General features: G+C 58.3%; 1 protein-coding gene across 7 annotated transcripts; it reads right to left on the reverse strand.

Annotated features, from left to right (window-relative positions):
* Positions 1 to 590: 590 nt before the first annotated feature.
* PEAR1 (platelet endothelial aggregation receptor 1) lies at positions 591 to 21,726 on the reverse strand. Of its 7 annotated transcripts, none has more exons than XM_082424293.1 (25): positions 21,438 to 21,576; positions 14,259 to 14,310; positions 13,535 to 13,665; positions 11,719 to 11,894; positions 10,935 to 11,039; positions 10,480 to 10,580; positions 9,619 to 9,711; positions 9,091 to 9,334; positions 8,190 to 8,310; positions 7,855 to 7,991; positions 7,549 to 7,761; positions 7,090 to 7,264; positions 6,883 to 7,003; positions 5,975 to 6,138; positions 5,780 to 5,882; positions 5,504 to 5,650; positions 5,165 to 5,290; positions 4,098 to 4,226; positions 3,853 to 3,981; positions 3,435 to 3,647; positions 3,110 to 3,198; positions 2,863 to 2,998; positions 2,611 to 2,685; positions 2,249 to 2,497; positions 591 to 1,775 (listed from the first exon to the last, which is right to left on the reverse strand). In XM_082424293.1, the coding sequence occupies exons 4-25, from the start codon at positions 11,817 to 11,819 to the stop codon at positions 1,624 to 1,626; spliced, it is 3,123 nt and encodes a 1,040-aa protein (XP_082280419.1). In that variant the 5' UTR covers positions 11,820 to 11,894; positions 13,535 to 13,665; positions 14,259 to 14,310; positions 21,438 to 21,576; the 3' UTR covers positions 591 to 1,623. The 7 variants fall into 7 exon arrangements, with proteins under 7 accessions (XP_082280419.1, XP_082280420.1, XP_082280416.1 ...); XM_082424294.1 differs by lacking the exon at positions 21,438 to 21,576 and adding an exon at positions 18,759 to 18,776; XM_082424290.1 differs by lacking the exons at positions 13,535 to 13,665; positions 14,259 to 14,310 and adding an exon at positions 18,759 to 18,848 and having other exon boundaries at positions 21,438 to 21,726.
* Positions 21,727 to 23,098: the final 1,372 nt, after the last annotated feature.

Here is a 23,098-nt window from a genome sequence, read left to right on the forward strand (position 1 = left end):
CTGGAAACGGAACCGGGGAAAGCCGGGATCCGACCCCGTGTATTAGAGATCGCGGCAGTCAGAGGAATCTAGGGAAGCAGAGTCCGGGTGGGGACAGATCCACTCTCTGGGGTCGGCCCTCCTACCCTGTAAGGAGAGGACTCCTGATGGAAAAGGCCCAGAGAGACCCACCGAGTTAGCGAGTTGGCGTGGCTCTGGGTTTGTAATACCGACCCCATCTATGTCGCCTCCTGGAGGTCTGGGGACTTAGTTGATCCGCTAAAGAGTTTAGGAGGCGGGTCACGCTTCCAAGAAATTGGATTCAAAGTCCTCAGGTAGCCTAGACCCTGCCGAGCCCCCATCAGAGTATACTCTCTCCCCTCTGCTTTCCTGGCTCCAGCCTCCCCACTCCAGTCTGCTCCCCTCCCCCACCGCCACTCCCAGACCTTCCCACCTTTGAGCTTTTGTGCTGTTCCCCTGTAGAAACGCCACCCTTTGGGGAAGACTCTGACCTATGCAGTCTTTCAGCTCTCAGTGCACCAGTTTGCCCAGCCATCTTAGCACTTGCCAGCACTTACCACTGGTACTTTTAACTCACTCAGCCACTCAGCCTTTGGGGGAACATTTATTGAGTGCCTACCACGTGCCAAGGGGAGTCAATGTTGAACATAAACACAGGATTCCTGCTTTCAGGGAACTTAGAGTCTGGTGGGGGAGGCAGAGATTAATCAAATAATCACACTAAAAAGCAACACATTACAGAGGTGCCTGGCACCCTGTAGGCCTTCTGCAGGTAACTGGTGCATGAACACATCAGTAATCAGTGCTGTGAAAGAGAACACGGGGTGTGAAGGACAAGCAGGAGTTAACAGGTGAGTGGGGGAGGAAGAGCATTCCAGATGTGCCAAGCCCCCATAGTAGGAAGACGTGTGGCTGATAGGAGGACGTAGAGGCCAGTGTGACTAGAGCAGAGTGGCAGGGAACACAGTTCAGAGTGAGGCTGAAGAGACAGGCAGGCCAGGCCAGCAAAGCCTTTAAGGCTTTGGACAATTTTGACTGTAGCCCAAGGGCCATGGGGCACCCACGGGAGATTTTCAGGCAAGGGTAACCTAACCAGCTTGTATTTTGAAGCAGTTGGTTGGCGGGAGTACCAAACGAATGCAGGGAGGCCAGTCAGGCTATTTCCAGAGTTCACTGGGTTTGGGCTGCCTCTCCACTATATAGTGAGTGCCCCAGAACGGGATCAGTGCCTGGTACCCCTCTGAAAACACGCATGCACGCACACACAGAGCCTAGCCCGGGAGTGCACAGAAAAGTTACCCAATATACACTTCTTACAGCAATCTGAAATCAGAGTTATCCAGCAACATTCAACCCACCAGTTTATGTATACAGGGCCCTGGGGGCCTTGGGGAGCAATGGGTTGGGGAAAAGGAACACAGGTTTCCTGCTGACCAGTGTTTCCCATGGTAGAACCTGGGAGCCAGGCTCCCATCTCCTCTCCATTCACTTCCTCTATTAAACATGTTCGTGTTCACGGCCGGCCAGTCCTCTCCCTGCTCCTGGCAGGGTACAGCGGGCTCTGTCCTCAGCCTTGAGCAGCAAAGAACCGGTGTGCTGACCTCTGCACACCATCTTGGCTCCTCAACGGTCCTGGCGCCAAAGTGGGGGTGACGGGGGATGCCGTACTGGAGGCAAGTCGTAGTGTCCAGGGATGTGGCTGTTCTTGGGTGAGTCATAGTGGCCAGGAGGCAGGCCCGGGGGCAGAGGGGGCTGGGAACCCACAGAGTCTCGGTCTGGAGACAGAAAGGGGAGAAGATGAGAAGGAGGTGGCTCCTCCCCTTCCCACCACTCTCCTGCCCTCTCCAGCCTCTTCTGCCCAAAGACGGATGCGTAGTGCCTGGCTATAGGCCAGCCTCCTCAGCTGCCAGTGGGGGAGGCCATCTCGACCTGCCCACCTCACGGGAAAGGAAGACACTCCGTCACCTGCCTTGTTCCCAGCTTTTCTGGGTATCAAGTCTACAACTCAGGTGCTGTAAAACCACCATTTCAAATCCTCAGCCCTGTGAGGGAGGTACCGCCACCTACAGGCTCTAAGAGGCAGTGTGACTTCCCAAACATCATGCCTGGTTTGAGCCCAAGTCTGACCCCAAAGGCCTTGCTCTTGCTGCCACTTCATGCCAACTCTGCATTCTCGCCCTCTGTCCCTTCTCTTTTCCCACCTCCCTTGTCCCTGTTCTCTCTGCCCCAGTGGAGAAGGAAGACTCACCATGGGTCAGGGGGTTGGGCTGCTCATAGGTGCCACTGTCTCTCTCTGGCTGGGGGTGTCGCCGCCTCTGGCTGTCCCGGAGCTGAGAAGGCTGCCTGGGGGGAGACCCTGAGGGAGGGCCTTTCATCTCCATGTAGCTGCTCTCCCGGGGGCTCCCTAGCAGGCCGGGCAGGTCCCGTATGGTGGCGTAGGGGTTCTCACTGCTCAGGGAAGCCACGCTGGCCCCCAGCCCCTCTTCAGAGATGGGCCCTAAAGATAGGGGAAAGAAGTCAGGCTCGGTGGAGGCACTGGCCCCTAAACCCCAGCGCAGCTCCCTCCCTCGCTCCCCTGCCCTGCCCTGCCCTGCCCTGCCCTGCCCTCACCTTTACTGTAGAAGGGGCCAGGGCCATTCCTGTTGCTGTAGCTACAGCTGTAGCTTCGGTCCAGGCGGCTGCTACCTGAGGAGGAGAAAGCAACCTGCAATCAGGCCCCTGGTCCCCTGCCCAAGGTCCCACCTCCTCTAGAACTGAGGCCCAGAATCCCCTTCCACAGACACACACACGCACTCAGATGGAGCAGGACGCTGGGCTGTACACATCCACCCTCACCAGAGGCCTTGGCCCCCAGGCTCCTACCCCTGTCCAGAGGCCCTGGAGGGGGCTCCCGGCGGTGCTTCCAGTCAGCAGGCAGCGTGGCGTGGTTATCATGCCCAAGGGCTCCACCCGGCCGCTCAGGGGCCTGGAGGCTGGCAAAGAGCTGACTGCCTGGAACCTGGCAGGGGAGGGGTGGGACAGGGAGAGGCACGTGCCCGGCTGGAGCTTTCCGGAGAACCGGGCTGTGCCCACAGGGCATCCACAGTGCATCCCCGCCCCCAACACTGACCTTGTTAGGGGGCGGGGGGTTAGGTGAGCACTGTGACAGGGTGTGGTAGCTGGGGTTGGAGTAGTAGTGACTGTAGCTCGGAGGGACATCTGCACAAACAGACACAGTTGCAGGGTGACCTGCCCGGTCAGAGACAAGCCTGGGCCCGAGACAGTCATTCTGTTCCAGGAGATCCATAATCAGCCTCTCTGGCCTCTCTGACTCTCTCCAACTCCCTGCTTCCCACCTACAAGGTCCAGGGAGGGATGCAGGAGCCCCGCACCCCATCTGCCCTGTACCTAAGAGCCAGCCACTCATGTGTGTCCCCGCCCCCGGGCCAGCTCACCTGGCATGACGTACTCAGAGCCGTCCAGTCGCCCGCTGCTGTAGGCCACTGCCAGGTGCTGGTGCTCCTTGCCTTTTTGCCAATGGCGGTAGCCAATGAACAGCGCCACCAGGGCCACCACCAGGGATCCCAGCACTGCAATGCCAATCACTGCCCCGAGTGAGTTATAGGCCACCGGAGAGGTAGGCGTCATGGTGAATGGCTCCTGGCTTCCTGTGTGGGATGGGGTTGTCACTCAGGACAGTGTCTTGGCCCTACTGGTGAGCTTGGGATGCATGCATGGGAGAGGCCCCAGTAGGGAGGCAGGGTGATACAAGGGTACCACCTAGCAGAGACCTGGGCATGTACCTGTGTCCTGGTTCCCTGGGGACAGTGCGGGGCGGGGTGGGGGTAGGGAGGGGGCTAGGTGAGAACTCACCAATCCTGCAGGGGGCACCACTGTGCCCTGGGGGACACACACAGGCCCCAGTCTCTGGGTGGCACCTCTCTCCAGGACCACACTGGCATGGTTGGGAACAATTGGCGCCAAACATCCCTGGAGAGCAGCCTGTTTAGAGAGCCGAGGAGGCAGGCGGGGATCAGAGGGGCCAGGGAACTGCAGTCCCCTCCTCAGGCTAGGGCTGACTTGGAGGCAGGGGCATGGAGTTCCCCTTCTGCTGGTACCTTCCAAGCAGAGATGTCCGGTCCGGCCTGGGGGGCAGAAACAACTCCCATGCTGGGGGTGGCAGGTCCCGCCATGGCGACACTGGCAGAGCTGGGCACAGTTGGCCCCCCAATGTCCTAGAGGGCACGCTGCAGGAGACAAGGTTGGAGCCTGTCTGGCGGGCAGGGCCAGCCCCTCCTGAGTGAATTCTCAGCCCCCAGCATCGCTGACCTCTTCAGCTCAGCTTTGGTCTCCCCAGGGGCACCAAGGCTTTGAACCGTATCTACACACTGATGAGTCACAAATGCTTGCCCACAGCCATGTGTCTTGCCTGAATTCCAGACCCACGTGCCCAGCTGCCTGCTTACCTTCTGCACTTGCCTATCTGATAGACTTTCAAAATAACGTGACCAGGGCCAGACAACCAAAGGCTTCCAAACTAACTATCCTATATTGCTTAGCTCTGGACTTTTTTTTTTTTTTTAACATAAGAGAGAAATAATTGTCTATACTATTCAAGGCATAATTTTTGTGTATCTGACACTAGCAAAAAATCTAATAGTAGTTACTGAATTCTATGGAAAAAGTCTTGTCCAAGATTACTTCCCTCTACCTTGCCCATCTTTTTCATGGTAACTGCTTCTCATTTCCCCTTTTTAAAATTTGTTTGACTCGGTTTTCTGGACTAATTTTTTCCATGATGTCCTTCTTATATTTATGTGGGAAAGAGGCCATGTATAAATAAATAAAAATAAATTGGCAATCCAAAAGAAAAAAAGAACATGTCCAAAACTGAGCTTATGATTTTCCCCACCCCCATACAAACACTGCTTTTCTCAGGCCTCCCAAGCAGAAGGGCAGGGAATTTTTTTCCCTGATCTGTTCATTGCTGCATCCTGAGCACCTAGAACAATACCCAGCATGTAGGTGATGCCCAATAAATATTTGTTTATAGTGTTTCTATAAATGGCTGAATCAAGGTGGGTTCAGAGGCTTTTATACCCAGGAGCAGGGGAACGGAAGCCTCTGGTCCTCAGCCCACCCCCTCAGCATGCACACATGCTCAGACACATGAGCCACCACATACGTTGGGAGCAGTCAGGGCCTGTCCAGCCAGCCATGCAGTAGCAGGTCCCATTCGAAGGGTGGCAGGAGGAGTGGTTAGCACACTTGCAGGGCACACAGCGTTTGCCGTAGCGGCCGGGCTGACAGGCTGGGGGAAAGGGGCTCGTGGTGACCAGGGGCAGGGGCCAACCCTCAGTCAGCCCGTGACCCCACTCTCTCCCTCCCTCCTTCCCACTGCAGCAACCGGCCCAAAGATTGGAGTCAGCACAAGAGACCAAGAGGGGTAGAGTGGGAGCTTCAGGCATCTGACACTGCACTGCACATTACTGCTGGCAGGCAGGGGGAGGGGAGGGAGCCTCACATCTCTGGCAGGAGGGGCCTCGGAATCCAGGTGCACACACACAATTGCCATTCTCAGGGATGCAGGTGCCCCCATTCTTGCAGGTGCAGGTGTTGCTACAGTTGGCTCCCCAGAAGCCCTCAGGGCAGGGCAGGTGGCAGCGGGTACCTGTGAGAGGGGTAGGATGAGCCTGGCCTGTGGCCCCCCTTCCATAGGGTTTCTTCTGAACACATGTCCTGTGGGATGCATTCCCCAACTCCACAGTAAGCCTGGGGCCTGGACACCCAGAACGCTCACCTGTCCAGCCAGCCTGGCACTGGCAGTGTCCGTGAACAGGGTCGCAGCCATCAGAATGGTCACAGTCACAGCGACTGGCACAGCCTTCACCAAACTGCCCCTTCTTGGAGAGGGAGTAGAGGGTAGGACAGGCCAGTCAGCTGGGGGGTGCTGTGCCCTTCCCTCCCCCAGGAAGGCAGATGGTTGTGCACTTACCAGGCAGGGGAGCTGGCAGTGGGTCCCGTGCCACCCAGGGGTACAGGTACAGGCTCCAGTTTGGGGGCTGCAGGCTGCCTCATGGGCACACTGGCAGCTGGCATTGCAACCGAAGCCCCAGGTTCCAGGCGGACAGGGCACGGAGCAGTTACCATGCTGCCAACCTGGAAGAGGGGACTTGCAAGTAGGCATGGGGACCTGGCTCCCCTCCTGAGCAAGCACACACTGGGCATTGGCTCTGCCAGGCTCTGCACTATGAGCTGGGGCTGGGGGTGGGGATGCCCATGGCCGCATAGGAGACAAGCATAGAAACTGTTGGATGTTGGACAGAAGGCTGAAAGACCGCTGGGGATGCACCACCACCTTCTGAGTCTTGGTTGCCTCTTCTGCAAAATGAAGGGGGGTGGCAGCAAACCCAAATGCTTACAGAGGCCCCAACAGGTAACTAAATGAGTTCTCCAGATCATGTGTAAGACAATAGGGAGGAGTGGGGACTGGAGACTGGACTTTTGCTAAATATGATAGACAGCTAGTCAAACAAAACATATCTGCGTCCGAATCTAGCCTAAAGGTTGCCAACGTGGCACCCCTGGTAGATCTCCGAGGCCCTTCCTGGAGCTGCCATTCTGTGATTCTGTATGTCTGAGGATGAGGCATGTTCTGCAAAGAGGTACCTCTGGCCTGGGCCTTTAAGGACAATTGGGATTTTTGTGGTTGAAAAAAAACAAAGCGGATATTCCAGGAAGGAAGTAGCCTGGCTACTTTCCCAGCAGTCCAGCTGCTGACCAGTGCCTCCGCCCTTACCCTGCAGCCTCTCCCCTACTCTTGGCCTGCCCCTACCCTTGGACTCTCCCTTCTTCGCATGGCCCCGCCCCCAAATCCCCTTCCGGGAGACCCCAACCCATTACCTTCCTTGCAGACGCAGGCGCCGTCGATGGGCGAGCAGGCGATGGCATTTGCGCAGGAGCAGCGTGCGGAGCAGTTGACCCCATAGGTGTCAGGGGGACAGAGGCTAGCGCAGTGCGGGCCCTGAGAGCGGGCGGGAGCACCAGTGAGAGGAGCGGGCGGGCTCCTGGGCCTCTCCGGCACCTCCCTCGCGGCGGGGCGCGCCTCACCGTGTAGCCGGGCGCGCACCGGCAGAGGCCGCTGTCGGGCTGGCAGACGCCGCCGTGCAGGCAGAGGCAGTGCTCCTGGCAGCCGGGCCCGTGCGTGTCCTGCGGGCAGCTCTCGTTGCAGTGGAGGCCCGCCCAGCCCGGCAGGCAAGAGCACTCCCCGCTCATCGGGTGGCAGCTGCGGGCGGAGGCGGGGGCGCGGCGCGGTCTGAGCTCGGGTCCGCAGGTCGACTTCCCCGCCCCCTCCGCGCGGTGGGAGCCGAGCATCGCCGAATTGAGGGGGATATCGGGGAGGCTCGGTGCTGTTCCGAGAGCGGTCTCTCCCCGTCCCCGAGGCCCCTCCCCTTTCCCTTCTGTGACATCTGTCCCGCCCTAGGTCCTTTTTGTGACTCCGGTGGCTTCAGCACCGAAGGCCTCTCCCATTGGCCTCCAGACCCCTTGACCACAGTGCCCGCGGCCTACTTGAGACTGTGTTCCGGGTCGCAGGTGCAGGGCATCTGGCAGCTGAGGCCGTAGAGGCCGTCGGGGCAGAGACGTTCGGCGCAGCGGTCCCCAGTGAAGCCGTGTTCGCACAGACACGCGCCGTTGGCCGGGAAGCAGCGGGCGCCGGTGGCGCAGTCGCAAGTCTCAGCACAGTCCTGCCCGAAGCGGCCCACGGGGCACTCCTCACGGCACCTGGGCGCCTCGCGGGAGTGAGCCTGGGCACGCCGCCCGCCGCCGCCCCCGGCCCACCCCAACCCACTCCCACCCCAGGCCAACACCACTCACCGGTCCCCTGTGTATCCCGGAGCGCAGTGACACTGCCCGGTGAACCGGTCGCAGAGGCCTCCGTTGTGACAGCGACATTCCTGGGAGCAGTTGGGTCCATAGGAGCCCTCGGGGCAGGGCAGGGAACAGATGGTGCCCTGTAGGGGTGAGAGGTCGACAGAGCCCCAGGAGCCCAGCCCCCTCCCCATGGCCACAGGACTCATCAACACCCCTACACCCCAAACCCTCAAACCTCTCCAGGGCCCACACAGCCTACCCCCCTCACACACATCCTCCTGGGAGCCCTGTAGAGAACCGCCCACAGAATTCGTACCCACAGGCCCTACCCTTCATACCATCCAGCCAGGTGGGCAGCTGCAGGAGCCCCGAGAGGCCTGGAAGACACCCCCGTTTTGGCAAGGAGGGGTGCTGGGGCAGGAGAAGCCAACACTGTCCTGTGAACAGGACACCTCGCAGCTGTTGGGCAGAGGGGGTGAGGTCAGTATGTAAACAAGCAGTACCTGCTTCCCCCTTTGCCTCCAAGGGCTGGTCAGCCACACACAGGCCCTCCCCAGGAGGAAGGCCCGACTCCAGGGCTCAGTGAGTCACACCCACCCTTCGAGTCTCACCCCCCTTCCCTGTTGGGTACTGCAGGGATCAAGAAACAAACGTGTCCAGGACGGGAAATGGCAGGGACACCCAGCCCCATCAGGAGGGGTAGAGCGAAGAGCCATGGGTGGCGTGTCTGCTCTCCACGCACCCTCTGCTCCAGCTCTAGCTTTGCTCACGCTAGTCCCTCTGGGGGCAACACGGCCGCCTGCCATGGTTTTCTATCCTGAGGGCTCAACTCCAGAGCTCCTCCATGAAGCTGGATCTTTGATCTCCAGCTAGATGCACATTCTCCCTCCTGTGACTCCCCAGCTCTCCCTGCACCCTGCCTTGCAGTAGGGTTCTCTGCGTCCCTATCTCAGCCCCAATTTGAGACGTGCTTTCGCTCACACGCTAGTTCGTGTTATCTTCACAGAAACCCTTCTAGGTGGACAATACTGCTCCCATTTTACAGACCGGAAACAAACACGTGAAGAGTCAATGATTTGCTCAAGGTTGCTCAACCAGCGAGCAGCGAAGCTGGGACCAGGATCTGGGCCTCTTGACTCCATCCCTACGTTTGGGATGCTGAGTCCCCTTGTGTCCCCACGTATGCCCGTGCACCCTGTGTCTGCGATCCCGTTAGTGTGTGTTCCTCCCGTTACACACCTGGGCCCAGTTCTCTCTGGGGGGCAGAGGCAGGCTCCGGTCTGGGGGTCACAGGGTGCCCCATGGCACTGGCAGCTGAACTGGCAGGCAGGGCCGTAGCGGCCAGGGGAGCAGGGCCGAGAGCAGTGTGGAGGCTGCAGCCCAGAGGCACAGGAACATGCCCCACTCTTGGGGTCACAGGAGCTGCTGTTGCCGCAGTTGCAGGGCTTGTCACACTGTGGCCCCCAAACGCCCGGGGCACAAGCTGTGGGATGGGAGGGCGGAAGGGGGTCACCAGGGGTCTTGCCCCTCCCCAGCCTCCAGTTAGTCCCCGTCTCTGTGTCCTGGCCCCCACACATGCCCCCATGCCCGGCTTTGGCCCCTCCCCCTGTACCACACCTCCAGAAAAGGCTGCTGGCTGCAGTGGGACTCTGCTGGGTGATCGCCCTGGGGGCCTAAGCACCTGTGCCCTGGTAGGGAGGGTGTGCCCAAGGGTTCTGCATCCCTGTAGGCACAAGGGGTCATGCCCTGCCGTCACCAGCCACTCACCACTGGAGCAGTCGTCGCCCTGCCAGTCTTGCACACATTGGCACTGATTGGGCGCCATGCAGCGGCCATGGACACACTCCTGAGCACAAAGCGCTGGGGCAGAGATGGGGTGGGGTGTGTGTGAGAAGATGCTTCCACCCCTGCCGTACCCACCTTTTATTCTCTGAAGCCTAACCCCAGCTTCCTCCCACACCAGGGACCTGGAGTTCGCCAAGCAGCATTTCTGCCTCTAAGATGCAAAAAGACTGAGAGTAAAGCAACTCAGGTCAGAGCTTGTCAAGACCTCAGGATTCTGGACTCCCGAGCTCCTTTCTGTGAAATTCTGGAAGCACCTTGTTGGGAAATGGGCAGGCGGGGTTCCTCACGTAGGGACCAGACATGGATGCTGTCCAGAGAGAGGGTAGGGGTTGGGCTGGGGGCTCAGGCTGGGCAGGGGTCTCTGTAGGGGCTGGTGATGGTCCAAGGCTGAGAGAAGGGGAGAGGCAGACAGAGCGGGCTCTGCTCTGCGGGTTTCAGGGTGCTGGGGGCGGGGGACAGGAGAGACTGGACGGCGACCGGTCGAGACAGATAGCGACAGAGAGACAGGGACGGGAAGAGTCAGAGAGAGAGCCTGAGACACGGTGACAGAGAGATACAGGCAGCCCAGAGACAGAGATGCAGAGCCGGAGACTGCTGAGGGACATGGCGAGAGAGGGTGGGAGAGACGTAGGGCCAGCTAGAGACAGGGGTATGAAGTGGCAGCTTTGTCCCTAGAGACAACAGGGCGAGCGGAGGGCAGAGGAGTAGCCCCACCCTGGTGAGGGCAGGGAAGGACTAGGTGGCCTAGGCTCCACTCATTCCGCGGCCCCACCCAGGACTCACGGACACAGGCCCCACTGCTCTCATAGAAGCCCCGGCAGCACTGCAGGCGCATTCGGTGCTCCATCTTCACCACCTGGCGGTACACGGTCCGGTAGACAACCCTGGGGGAGACCCAGAGGTGGCCCTCAGTCCTCCCTGCCGAGGCCCTGGCTTCCAACCTTCCACAGTGCGGCACTGGGGGAGGCCTGGGGCACTGCCCAACACTCTGAGCTGGGGTAGCAGAGAACATTCCCTCCTTGCCCTCCATCCGGCCACACACATGCCCACAATACACCACACCTGCACACCCCAAACACACATACCCCACACACAACATGCCTTGAGTGCCCTGAGGCCAGATGCTTCCTCTGAACTCTAAAGTTTCCGAGAAAAGAATCGGGGTACAGAGGGGCAAGGCCCGGGCTGAGGCAGCTCCTCTGGCACCCATCTGCCGATGGAGGGGGACAGGCACTCACGTGGGCCGGGGGCAGGTGTGCGGGCTCTCCCAGGGCCGGTCACAGGGCTCCGAGGGGAGCAGGCTGAAGGGGCGGGAGTGCGACTCCTTGGTTGTGGTGGTGAAGCTGCAAGACAGGGAACGGAGTGGGGGCCCAGGGCAGGGGGAGGCCTGAGCTGGCAGAGCGGAGCGGGGGCGCGAGGGCTTGGCCACAGTGGGGAATATTTAGGCTCGCTCCCTCGAGCCTAGGATGGACACCCCCATCTGTCCCGCTTCAATCTGGAGGGATCCTCCCAGAGTTGGAATATTCCTGGGAATATTCCATTCCAGCCTTCCATTCCCTGCCGCCTCCTTCTCCCTATATGGGGAAATTGAGCTAGAACTGACTTCTGGGCCCAGCTGATGGAGATGGGTTGAAGCACTTCTGGCCAAATCTTGCCCTGGGACTTGTTGCCCAACCCTGTCCCCTTGGCTCTCCCTGGGCCAGCCCCTCTGCTTGCCCCATAGTGAATGGCTCCTACCCTGTGCTCTGTCCTGCAGCTAGCCTCGCACAGGGACCAAGGGATGGGGATAAAGAAAGGACAGGGTCACAGCTGAGATGGAGACTGAGACAAGATCAAGATGGGGATGGAGTCAGAGGCATCCCATCTAGAGGAGCAGAGAGAGTAGAAGCAGAAATAAGAGGGAGGTGAGGGCTGGAGAAAGGGAAGGAAGCAAGGGAAGGAGCTGGGAAGAGGAGCCTCAGTGGGGAGAATGGGGAGCTGGGGGCTTGCAGCCCTCAAGGCACAGCAGGGGCCCTCTCTCACCTTTCCCAGAAGCTGCAGGTGTTGGGGTCCTTGGGGTTGAGGGTTCCAGCCAGCCCCAGCCCCAGGGCCAGGAGAAAGAGGGCCTGCAGAGGTGGTGACATTGCTGAGGCCTGTGACACGGCCAGGTGTGGAGCAGGTGAGGGGCACTGCAGCCACAAACCTGGAGGACCAAGTCTCTGCAGAGAACAAGCAGGGGTGGCAGAAGAGATGAGGCTCTGGTCCTCTGGCCCATGCTTCCCAGGCTCCAGGTCTTATTCCTGACCAGGTGGAGCACTGCCATGCCTCTGAGACTTTCTCACACGGTTTCCTCTGTCTGGACGTCCTCCCCCCCATTCTTCACTTTAAGCACTCACCTTTCAAGGTCTAGCCCAAGTGTCACCCCTCTTTCCCTGCCCTGCTTCCCGATCCACACTGGCAGACTGCCCCCACCCATCCCTTCCAGGAACCCCAGCACCGTTCACCCACACGCCACTGTTCTAGTGCCTGTTCCCTGACCATGACCTCTAGAGGCAGGGACCTGTGCCTGAATTCCCAATCCCCAGCACAGCCCCTACCCAGGGCACTTTGATATTATACCAAGGTGTGAAATTGGAGCCGATGAAGGGAAGTTATAAGGGAAGCCAACTTGGGCTCAGTTAGAGGAAGAACTTTCCAACGGTCAAAGCAGTTCTGTAATGGAATCAGCCACCTCGGGTGATGAGCTCCCCATCACTGGATGTAGGCAGGCAGAGGCCAAAACCACCCTGATGCTGTTAGGGGCTTCCTGCTTTATGGGGTGGGAGTAGGGCTAGGTCCAGGTGACCTTGAAGGAGGCCCCTCCCCACCACTGGTGCGCTGGCACGGCCCATACTGACTTCTGAGAGCCAATCATGACTTCTCTTCCCAACTCCTTGTTCAGTGCTGTCACAGTAGTAGCTTGAAACCAAGTACGGGGGTGGAAATCGGCACCATGGAAATCAGCAAACACCACAAATCAGGGCCACCCCCCCACCCATCCCCCCACCGAAGCCGGTTGCTAAAGCCTTGCCAGCATACCTCTGCACCCAGCTCTAGGTGCTATCACCCAGGGAGTCCCCAGCCTGGCCTCAGACTTAAGGAGAAGCCGCCACCTCCCTGTGACCACCCACCAGCCATCTGGAAATGGGCTCCTCCCCTCTCCTCCACGCCTGGCCTCGCCCAGTGGGTGGGAAGCAGGTCAGGACCTCCGAGGAGTCAGTTCTCGCTCCTGAGCTCAGGAGCCGCGGAGGCCCTTGAGCACCCGCCGCCCCCCCCCCCACCCCCCGCCCCGCCAGTTTCAGATTCTCTGTTAACTTGCCCCGGCTCCCTCCTCTACGCCTCCCTGAGGCGCCCACATCTGCTTATAATTTTCCCCGAGAAGAGAGAGAAAGGTCGTGGTAGCTGGCCCCTTACCCCCCTGAGTATCTCTGGAATGCCTGCCTCCGGGCCCCACCCCAGACCCTCCACCCACACACTCCCAGGGTCCCCGCGGGCCGCTCTCAGCGCCCATCAGGGCAGCGCTCAGAGGGATGCTCCCTAACCTCACCGCACCCCACTGCCGCGTTCTGCCCCACCAGTAAACCCTCCAGCCTGCTCCGCACCCTCTCAGCGGCTGGGCTGGCCCACCTCTCCTCCCCACGCTCCCTCCCACCCACCGCAAATTTCTACCCACCCCCCCACCCCCGCTCCTGTCTTGCAGAGCAGCAAGGCCTGCCCATGACTCCGGTTAGTGGCCCCATCACAGCTCCCCCAGGGCAGATCTCCACCTGTTGTCTTTTTTGTGTCCCTCCCATCCATCCTCAGTCCCCAGGTAACTCACCAGGCCTCTATGGCATTCTGGGGCCTGAGAAACTCAGGTGAGCCAGGGGCAGGGTGACAGGGCCCTTGGGCCCCAGGGCCTGAGGAGCCCAGAGAGTGTCCTGGGGGATCCCGGTGCTCATGATATGGAGCCTGAAACAGGAAACAGAGCCTGGATAGAACGTGTGTATGTGGGGAGGGCAGCAGGGAGCATGATCACGGGCGGAGCATGGGGTGGCTCCGTCCTCCCACCACCCTGAACTTGGAAGGTAGGATGTGGGGGAGGGTGGGGAGTGGGGCGGGGGGAGGGACGCAGCCTGGCCTCAGGGAGCCAGGCCACAGTCAGGAGTGTCCTTCAGACGACCCCCATAGTCTGCCCTTCCACCCACACAACCCCCAGCTCCCTCCCCAACAGTTGGCTCCTTCTCCCAACATCCCCAGACTCTGCCCTTCACCCCAGGCCTGCTCCGGTCATGATCCCAGGTCCACCCTGTCTGATCCCAGCTGAACTTCTCCCTCGAGTGTACATGGCAGCAAGCCCATGGACAGGACCCCGAGCCCCCCACGCATCTCCACCTCTTCATCCCTCAGTCTGGTCCACACTCCCCTCTTCCTGTAGCCCCCACTGTGCCCCTGGCATAGGGGTCCTGTCCTCCAATTGGAGCTCAATCTGTCTGGATACAGGGTCATCACCCTTGTCCCTGGGCGAGCCTCATCTCCAGCCACGCAGGGACCCCCAGGCTTACCTGGGCCTGGATCTGTCCCCGGAGCTCGAGGCTGCGGTGACATGGACAAGACCTGCAGCAGGAAGGCCCTGATGAGGCGCAAAGGGGAGGGGCTGTCCGTCCTCTCATCTACAGCAGCCCCCTCCCACCAGCCACCTCCTCTTAACCAACTTCTGGAGGAAATGGTTCACCCGGGGGACTTTGAGAGGGACCTCGAGATGGGCAGGGGAGCATGAGGAGGGCCTGACCCTAATCCCAGGGGGTTGACTCTAATAACTAGAGGGGTGGGGAGATTCTGTTCTCCCAAGGGCCTCAGGGTAGGACTGGAGAGCAGAGGAGGTCTCAGCTGGTCAGTGGAAGGGGCTGGAAGCCAGGATGAGGTCGGTGAGATCAGCGGGTGGTCTGCAGGGAGGGGAGAGATGAGATGGGGATCCTGGCAGGGAGGGGCAGGGTTTGGCCTCACCAGCCCCAGACCCTGAGGAGGGAACACAGGCCAGACCAGGAGCCCAGAGCTCCAGCCTGGCTGCCTAGGCTTGTTCCCATCTGAGCCTTTGTCCCTGAGGGGCTAGGGAACCTGAGACCCTGGCCCACCCTTCCCCAGCACCTCCAGTCCCAGCAGAACTGGGGCTATTGTGATTACACGTGCCCCTTCAAGGGGTTTAAATCAGACAACTACTGGGTCCCCATCTGACCCCAGGGGCCCCCACTGTAGGCTCCCTTCTCCCTCTTCCCATACAGATGCCCCCGGCCTTTCCCCTACTCAGCCTCCTTCCTCCATGGCACCTCTGGATTGAGGGACCCACACACCTTCCCTCACAATTGGAAAACTAACATATGTTGTTTACTGTGTTGGCACGGGCAGAGTGCTGAGCAATTTATATGGATCATTTCGTGTAAAGCTTATGTCAACCCACTGTGGTAGGTATTATTATTCATTTTACTGATGAGGAAACAGGCAAGGAGAGGGTAAGTTCCCTGCCCAGGGCCACACAGCCAGTAATATCAGAGCTGGGATCCAAACCCAGACTGGCAGATCCATCCCTGTGGTTCCAGGCTCTCCCGAGCCCAGGCGGGAATCCCAGGGGCTTTACATCTCTTTGTAATAGCCTTGGTTATGGCGAGGGGGAGCCTGGCAGGGGGCTGGACAGGAGAAGGGGATCGGGCTGGGGGCTGCCGCAAGAACGAGATCAGAGGCGTGGGAACCGGGATGTGTTTACAGTCAAGAATGAGCTGACACTTCTCTCTCCTCCACCTCGAGATGCAAAGCAGCTGGGCGCCTGGCCAGGCCCCCCCCACCCCAGTCCCCAGTCCCGCCTGCGCGAACCCCCAGTATCCCTGCCCTCTCGGCCTCCAAGCCCACACAGGGCCCAACCCAGCTCGCCTCCCCTTCTCTTCTCCTGTTCAGCCTGATTTCTCTAGTGCGGAGTCCCCCTACCCTCACTGTACTCCAATCCTAACCCTGCTAGGAGGAGGGGGATGAGTCTGGGGCCTCTGGGAGGGGAGTAGAGTTCCTAGTGGACAGGAGATGATCCACGGCTATAGAAGGCAGAGAGCAAGAGTGGGGCTGATGGAAGTGAGACAGCAAGAGGAACTTCCCCACCAGCTCCCTTCCAGCTGCTCTTCTCCGGGAGGTGGTACAGCAAAGGATACCCTCTGAGCTCTGCATCCCCTCCCAGCCCCCCATTCAAACCTGGGTTCGAATCCCATCTCTCAGTTCCCTCATCTCTAAAATGGAGAGGATAATGGTACTTCCCTTTGTAGGATTGTTCTGCAGAGTAATAAATGAGTTGATACAGATAAGTGCTTAGAGAGCTACATAAGAAGTTCAATGAACAATTGCAGTTTCCATGATGGCATCCTCAGCCCCACTCCTCCTGCACCTATCACACCCCTTCTCCACTCCCCTTGGCACTGTCATACTCTTTGAGTATTAATTCCAGGAAAAGCTGTTTCTTTCTTTTTTTTTCCTGAAGAATCCCCAGGATGATCCGGGAATGGGAATAGGGCCTGAGATGCTGACAGAGAGAAAGGAAGTGGGGAGGGGAGGGGACTAGGCTCCCCAGAGAACCTGATCCCCCAGAACGATGGGCTGCCCGCCAGGTAGTCTTCAAGCCAAAGGCGGTTGATGAGGCAGGACGCCTGGATTCTACTCCCCCCCAGCCCTCAGCCTGAGCACCAACTCCAGCTTCTTGCTTGTTTCCACTGGTGCCTCCTCTCTGTATCTCTCTCTCTCCCTCCTTCCCATCTTGGAGGCCAAAGTTCCTAGTACTTAAAAGCTGTATGACCTCAAGCATGTCACTTGAGCCCTGTGAGCCTCCATTTCCTCATCTGTAAAATGGGAGAATAACACCCCACATCTCCCAGGGTTCAGTGGGGGTTGGAACTGTTGGTTCCAATGACCATCCTGGAACTGAGCCTCAGACCAGAGGCTGCTCAGTGGACATGTGTTGATGCAAAAACAGAATCCTCCAAGTTCTAGGCTCTCTGCCTCTTTCTTTTTGCCTTTTGTCTTGCTCTTCATCAGAAACTCTCTGCTTTCTGTCGTTTTCTCTTCCTCCATCAGTTTCTTGGTCTCTTCTGCCTCTCTCCTTCCTTTTCTATATCAAGGCTACCACGTACAGTTGTGCAGTATGTTCACTGCACTAGGGAATCCACCTTCAGGTATGGAGTGTAGGCTGAACTCCAGCCACGATCCACAAATCGAGCCCTGTGTCTTAGCTTGGTGCCAAGGTTGCCTCGCCCTGTAGCTCTCTTGTCTTTCAGGATCTCCCCCGTGTCTGTGTCTGTTCTCTGTGCCCTTTCCTAACCTCTCTTTGCCATGGAGACAGGATCACTTAGTCCTTCCCACTCAGCAGTGTGATCCTGAGTCCAAAGACTTCCCTTCCCTCCCCATACAGGGATGCCCTCTAACCCAGCTCCGCCAGCAGCCTAGACTGCTCTGCTCCACGTGCCACTCAGAATACCCGTGTACACGCTTGTACACGCACACACAGAGCCCCTCCTACATCCAGCCAAGCCAGGCCTTCGGCACGCCAGGCATGTCTGCCGGATGGAGGGACAGGAAGCCTGCATGTGCTCCAGAGGCTGGGCGGGGAGGGAGCAGGGGTGAGGGGCCGGCCTTGTGTTCTCTGTGGCTCAGGAAACAGAAGCTAGAGGGTCCTCAGCCCGACCTGTTTACTCATCAGGAAATAGAGAAACTGCAGGGATTCTGATTCACCAAACATTCAGCACGTGCCTACGGGAAGCTAGAGCCAGTCCGGACCCTCACCACCACCCACAGGTGGAGCGATTGATACCCCTCTCCATTTCACAGGAGAGACCATGGAGGGTCTCAGGTAAAAAGACTTGCCCAAGGGCCAACTGGTCCGCAGAGGCAACAGCAGGATTAGAATCTGCTTCTGAGAACAAAGCAGTGGGGGGTGGGAGGTAACCCCTGGGGTGACACAGGCCAGGGAGCAGCTCCCCCTGCTCATCGCCACCCCCAGATACTGTTGGAAAGCGCAGCTCTGCTCTGGCCACTGCCTCTCTCTAATGCCTCTGTGGCTCCCCACGCTACAGGAAAGGGCGCCCAGGGCCCAGGTGGCCAGCCTCTGCTCCTGCTCCTGTGCTCCCATCACACTGGACATGCCTCTCACCACACGGCCACCTCTGCCCAGGCCACTCCTGGAATGCCCAGGTCCTACCCATCCTTCTAGGCCAGTCTCCTCCAGGAAGCCCCCTCAGTGGCTCCACACCTCACCTGTTCCTCCCTTTCCTTGGAAACTTCCTCCAGGCTCTTAGCACACTCACCACGGACCCCTGTGGCCCAAAGGACCCCAGTTCTTCCCTGAGGCCGGCTCCATACTGGACATAGACCAGTCCCCCAGAGGCCCAACACTTCCCCAAACTCCAGCCTAAGGCACCAGTGTCCCTCTCTGGGGTCAGGTGGGACTAACCCAGGTCAAGTCAGGAGTTCACAGGCCCCGGAACACCTCAAGTCTGATGGACGGATGAGGTAATGTACCCCATCTTGTGATGCCAGCTTGTGAGTCTGGTTTCCCTACCAGGCTGGGACAGCCTCCAATTCCATTCCTGTCCCAGGCTCTGTTAGTGGGCTGCTTGCCCCTCAGGTGTTCCCTGAAGGTTCCCATCCCGTGGTCATTATATTTTTATTAAGGTCTGTCTTCCCCACTGGAATGGAGCACCGTGGGGTCAGGGCACTTCTCTGCCTGCCTGACTACTGTGTCCCCAGCACCTACACACACGCATCTAGGGTGCCTGGCACCCAGTGGGCAGTAATTAAACATTGTGTGGAGTGGATGGACTGATAAACTCTAAATCCTTTCGACTTGAGTAAGCCCAACCTTACTTTGTGGGAAACAGGGGACAGGGAGAGATGTTTGGAGGCTGTGGCTTGTCCCCGGCTCACCAGATAGCAGGACCTTCCTTCTAGGGCCCTCAAGACACAACACTGGTAAGTCAATGGAAGGTGGAGTTCAGAAAGAACTTCCCAACATTACAAAGTAAAAGGCGTCTCCAGACCTGCTCTCCCGACCTCGGGCAGGAATTCCTCAGGGCCGGCCTCCAAGTTCCTCTGGGCTGAGTGCATGGGAGTGCAGGGCACTGAGTCACCTGGAGAGGAGGGAGTGTGCCCGCTGGCAGGGCCTGAGCCCTTACCCCGCACCTCCTCCGGCCCAGGGACTATGCCCCTCACTGCCCATCCACACAGCACCTCCTACACAGACGGACTAGGCCCCAGATGCCACTATGTGGGGTGGGGTAGGAGGTACAGGCAGGAAAGGGGACTCGCGAGGCTCCATGGCCCAGCACCCACCCAGGTGCTGTTTCTGGAGACCTCCATGTGGCCACGTGTGGCTCTAACACCAACTCCCGCCCCTTGTTAAATGTATACTGTGAGTTGGATCCTTTCTTTCCATCCTCTCAGCAGTCCTAGAAAGTAGGTGCTATTATGCCACCTGTTACGTAGATGAAGAAATCCCAGGGAGTTCCCCGGGTGGTCCAGTGGTTAGGGCTCAGTGCTTTTACTGCGAGGGCCCAGGTTCAATCCCTGGTAGGGGAACTAAGATTCCACAAGCCATGCGGAAAGAAAGAAAGAAGAAAGAAAGCAAGAAAGCAAGCAAGCAAGCAAGAAAGAGAGAGAGAGAGGGAGGGAGGGAGGAAGAAAGAAAAGAAAGAAAGAAAAGAAAGGAAGGAAGGAAGGAAGGAAGAGAAAAAAGAAATCCCAAAGAGGTTAAGTAATTTGCCCAAGGTCACGCAGCCAACCAAAGGCAGGGTGGGGATTTGGACCAGGTCTATCAAGCTCCAAAGGCTTGTGCTGTCCCTTTTAGGTCCTTCTACCCCTGTGATTTCTCTTTGGTCTTCGGACTTCCTTCTGTTTTACCTCCTCTACCACCTTCTTGTTCTTTCTCTCAGTCTCTGCTTTGTTTTTCCAAATATGCCTCTCGCTTCCCTCTGGGCCTTGTTGTTTCCAGAAGTCTCTATGCCTCTGCCTGTGTTTTCTTTGTCTGTTGGTTTCTGTCTGTCTCCATATTTCTGTCTCTCTATATCTCTGTCTTTGTCTTTCACTCTCTCCTCCCCTGTCTTCTCTTGCTCCTCCTGCTGGCTTCTCCCCCATAGAGAAGCCTCTATGGTACCTCCCCCAGGACTGGTATGGACACCCTCCCCAGAGCTAGGATGGGCCCTAGGGCCCCTCTTGCATCCCGGGAGGGCTCTCTTTCAAGGTTTCCAAGGCTACTCAAAGGAGAAGCTCCGAGCACTGTGGTGGAGGCCCTGCCTGGCCCAGGTCCCCTCTCCAGCAGAATGTGTTGGTGGGGGGAGGCAGACAGCATCCCAGTGACCTCTATCTCTATCCAGGTTTCCGAACTGTGGATGGGGCTGCCTGCAGAGCTAGTTTCCTCTTCTGGGAAAGTCTGATAGGGGATGGAAGTTGGGGGGGGGGGGTAGTGTAGAAACAGATGCCAACCCTCGGCTTCACCTCCCGTTGAAGAGAGGAAGACAGAAGGGAGCCTGGTTAACCCAGCTCCTAGGTGGCAGGGAGGGTAGCCCCAAGTGCAACGGCAAGTTTAGTGGGTAGACTTTGGGAGACCTCAGAAGTGGGAGAGGCAGCAGCAGGGGACAGAGAGCTGGAGAGAGGAGAGCTGTCCCACACCCTGGCTCCCGTGTGCCCACACAGAGGGACTGTATCATGGACTGGGATGGGGTGGGACTCAGACAGCTCCCCGACCCCCCAGGCCCAGCCTAGGCCAGGGTTGAGAGCTGACCCCTTGCCCAATCCTGCCTGGAGCCGAGGTCTGGCTGAGCCTGGGAGCCTGGGAGCCTGGGAAACTCGGACCAGCACAAGCTGTTCCCATCCCCGGGGACTAGGGTCACAGCCCAAGCTCGGGAGAGGCCACTCATAAAAGGCCAGAGCAGGACAGCTGAAAGTTCACTACTGGAGGCTGGAGATGGGGTTGGGGTGAGGATGGCCTTGCTGGGGCCTGGGCTCCAGGGCCCCCCACCCTCACTCTCCCTCACACACACCAGCCCATGGGGCTTTCTGGGGATCCACATGCCTGAGACCTTTGGCCAACTTCTTCGTCCTCAAACCGGCAAAACTATGAGCCCCAGGGACCTGTAAACCTGGGTCCCTTCCCTCCATCCGCCTCAAACGTGTCTCCTGGTGGGGAGAGGGCCAACACTGTAATAAACACTGAGCAGGCACGGTTCTAAGCAGGAGACATGTTTATGCTCATCTTAGCCTCACAGCAACCCCATAAGGTAGGCACTATATCTTATTATTCCCCTTTTAGAAATGGGAAACTGAGACACAGAGGTGAAGTCTCTTGACCAAGATCCTACAGGTAGTAAGGAGAAGAGTCGAGATTCGAACCTGGGCAGCCTTGACTCCAGTGTGGGTGTTCTTAACACTACACATCCCTTCAGCCAATTAGAGGGCTTCTCTCTCCAGCCCTGAAAGGGGGCCAGTGGGGTGGTGGCAGCCGCTGGACACACAAAGTCCCATACAAGGGGCTAAGAAACAGCTTCATTTGCATGTCATTTACATGCTGTTTCATTATGGATGGAAACCCCCAATCCCCTTTGGCCCCTCTCCACTGCCCCATCCCCTTCAGGTCTCTCTCCCTGTCAGTCTCTCTTTTCTCCCCCACCCAGAGGTCCCCCAGTGCAGGGTGGTCGCGGGACCAGGGGCGCGCGGTCACTCACCTGCCTCGGGATCCTATCTCGCCGTCCGCCTGGGGTGGGGACCGCGGGGGTGGGCCCGGAGGAGCAGAGGGCGGGGGTCCCTGCGTGGAACCCCAGGCCGACTGCGAGAGCGGCGGGGTGGCCGAAAGTTGTGGATCGCTGGGCGGGGAGGGGCGCGGAGGGGCGGGGGGCAGGAAGGGGGTGGGAACTCGGGCCCTCGCCAAGGCAGGAAGTTTTGACAAGGAAACCGGGAGCCGGGGGAGGGGAGATCCAGAATGCCCGGGAGGGAGGCTGTGTAGGGGTGGGGCCACTGAGGCTGAGCGGCCGGGCCGACCCGACAGCCTGGATCGGGCGCCGAGAGGGGATGAGCAGGGGAGAAGAGCAGGGGCCCCGGGCCCGAGTCCCTCCTCGACTCTTCACCAGCTGTGCGGCCTTGGGGTACTCCGCCTCTCCGGCCTCAGCTTTCTTATCTGCAAAGTGGGGTGGTGGAGGGGAATCAGTGAGATCGTCTACGTCAGGCACCTTCCCACTGAGGCCCAACAACCGTTACCTTATTAAAGATACAAACCGGGGACCGACCGACAGCATCCCAGACTGGGAGAAGAGCACCGGGAAAAGGCCTCTCGGCTTCTCTGACCGCCCGAAAGCACCCTGAGGGAGGGTGTGATCCTGGGAAACAGTATTCGGCGGAGTCTCCGCCTCTCCCCGCCCCCTTGGTCCAGGGCCCGGGCGCTTCTGTGCACCTCGCGCCGCAGCCTCTGCGCGGAGCCAGCCCGAGCCGGGCGCCACCTCGCGGCCAGCGTCCGCCTCCACACAGCCCGCGCACCTGACCTGGGAGAAGGCGTCACTCCGGAGGCCGACAACCTGTACCCCACCTTTCTTGGGGCACCCTTCCCTTCTCAGTCTCTGAGGAGACAGAGGCAATTTTTATAACAACTAACATTTGCTTTCATCATCGTTAGCCCTTTAGGTGCTGCTTCTTTCAATCCTTAACTCGAGATAGGTTCTATTTACATAACATTGTTCGTGTAATTAGGGCACCCATAAGCGGCAAAAGCGGGATTTGAACCAAGATCTGTGGTCCGTCTGATTACAGGGCTCCCTCTACAAACCACCGAGACAGAGAAATCTACAATAGTTCAGGGAGAGCAAGACAGATACGTTCTTCTTTGGCGCCTTTTACAATTCAACTTTATTGAAGTATAATTGACATAAATTTAAAAATGTACCCACTTAAAAGTGTACAGTTCGATGAGGGTCTTTTACATTTTTTATTATAGTAAAATATAAATAATATAAAGTTTACCATTTTAACCATTTTTAAGTGTACAGTTCAGTGGCATAAAGTACATTCATATTGTTCAACCATCACCACCATCCATTTCCATAACTTTTTCATCATCCCCAACTGAAACTCTGTACCCATTAAACTGTAACTCCCCATTCCTCCTCCCCCAACCCCTCTATTCTACTCTCTACCTCCATGAATTTGACTACTCTAGGTACTTCACATAAGTGGAATCACACAATATTTGTCCTTATAGTATGTGTCTGGCTTGTTCACTTAGTTCGATGTCTTCGTTTGATGCAGTTTTGTTTTTTGTTTGTTTGTTTTTGGCGTGCCATGGGTATTGTGGGATCTTAGTTCCCTGACCAGGGATTGAACCCAGGCCGGGGCAGTG

Source organism: Balaenoptera physalus, assembly GCF_965194825.1.
Source record: "Balaenoptera physalus genome assembly, chromosome: 1".
Lineage (NCBI taxonomy): Eukaryota > Metazoa > Chordata > Mammalia > Artiodactyla > Balaenopteridae > Balaenoptera > Balaenoptera physalus.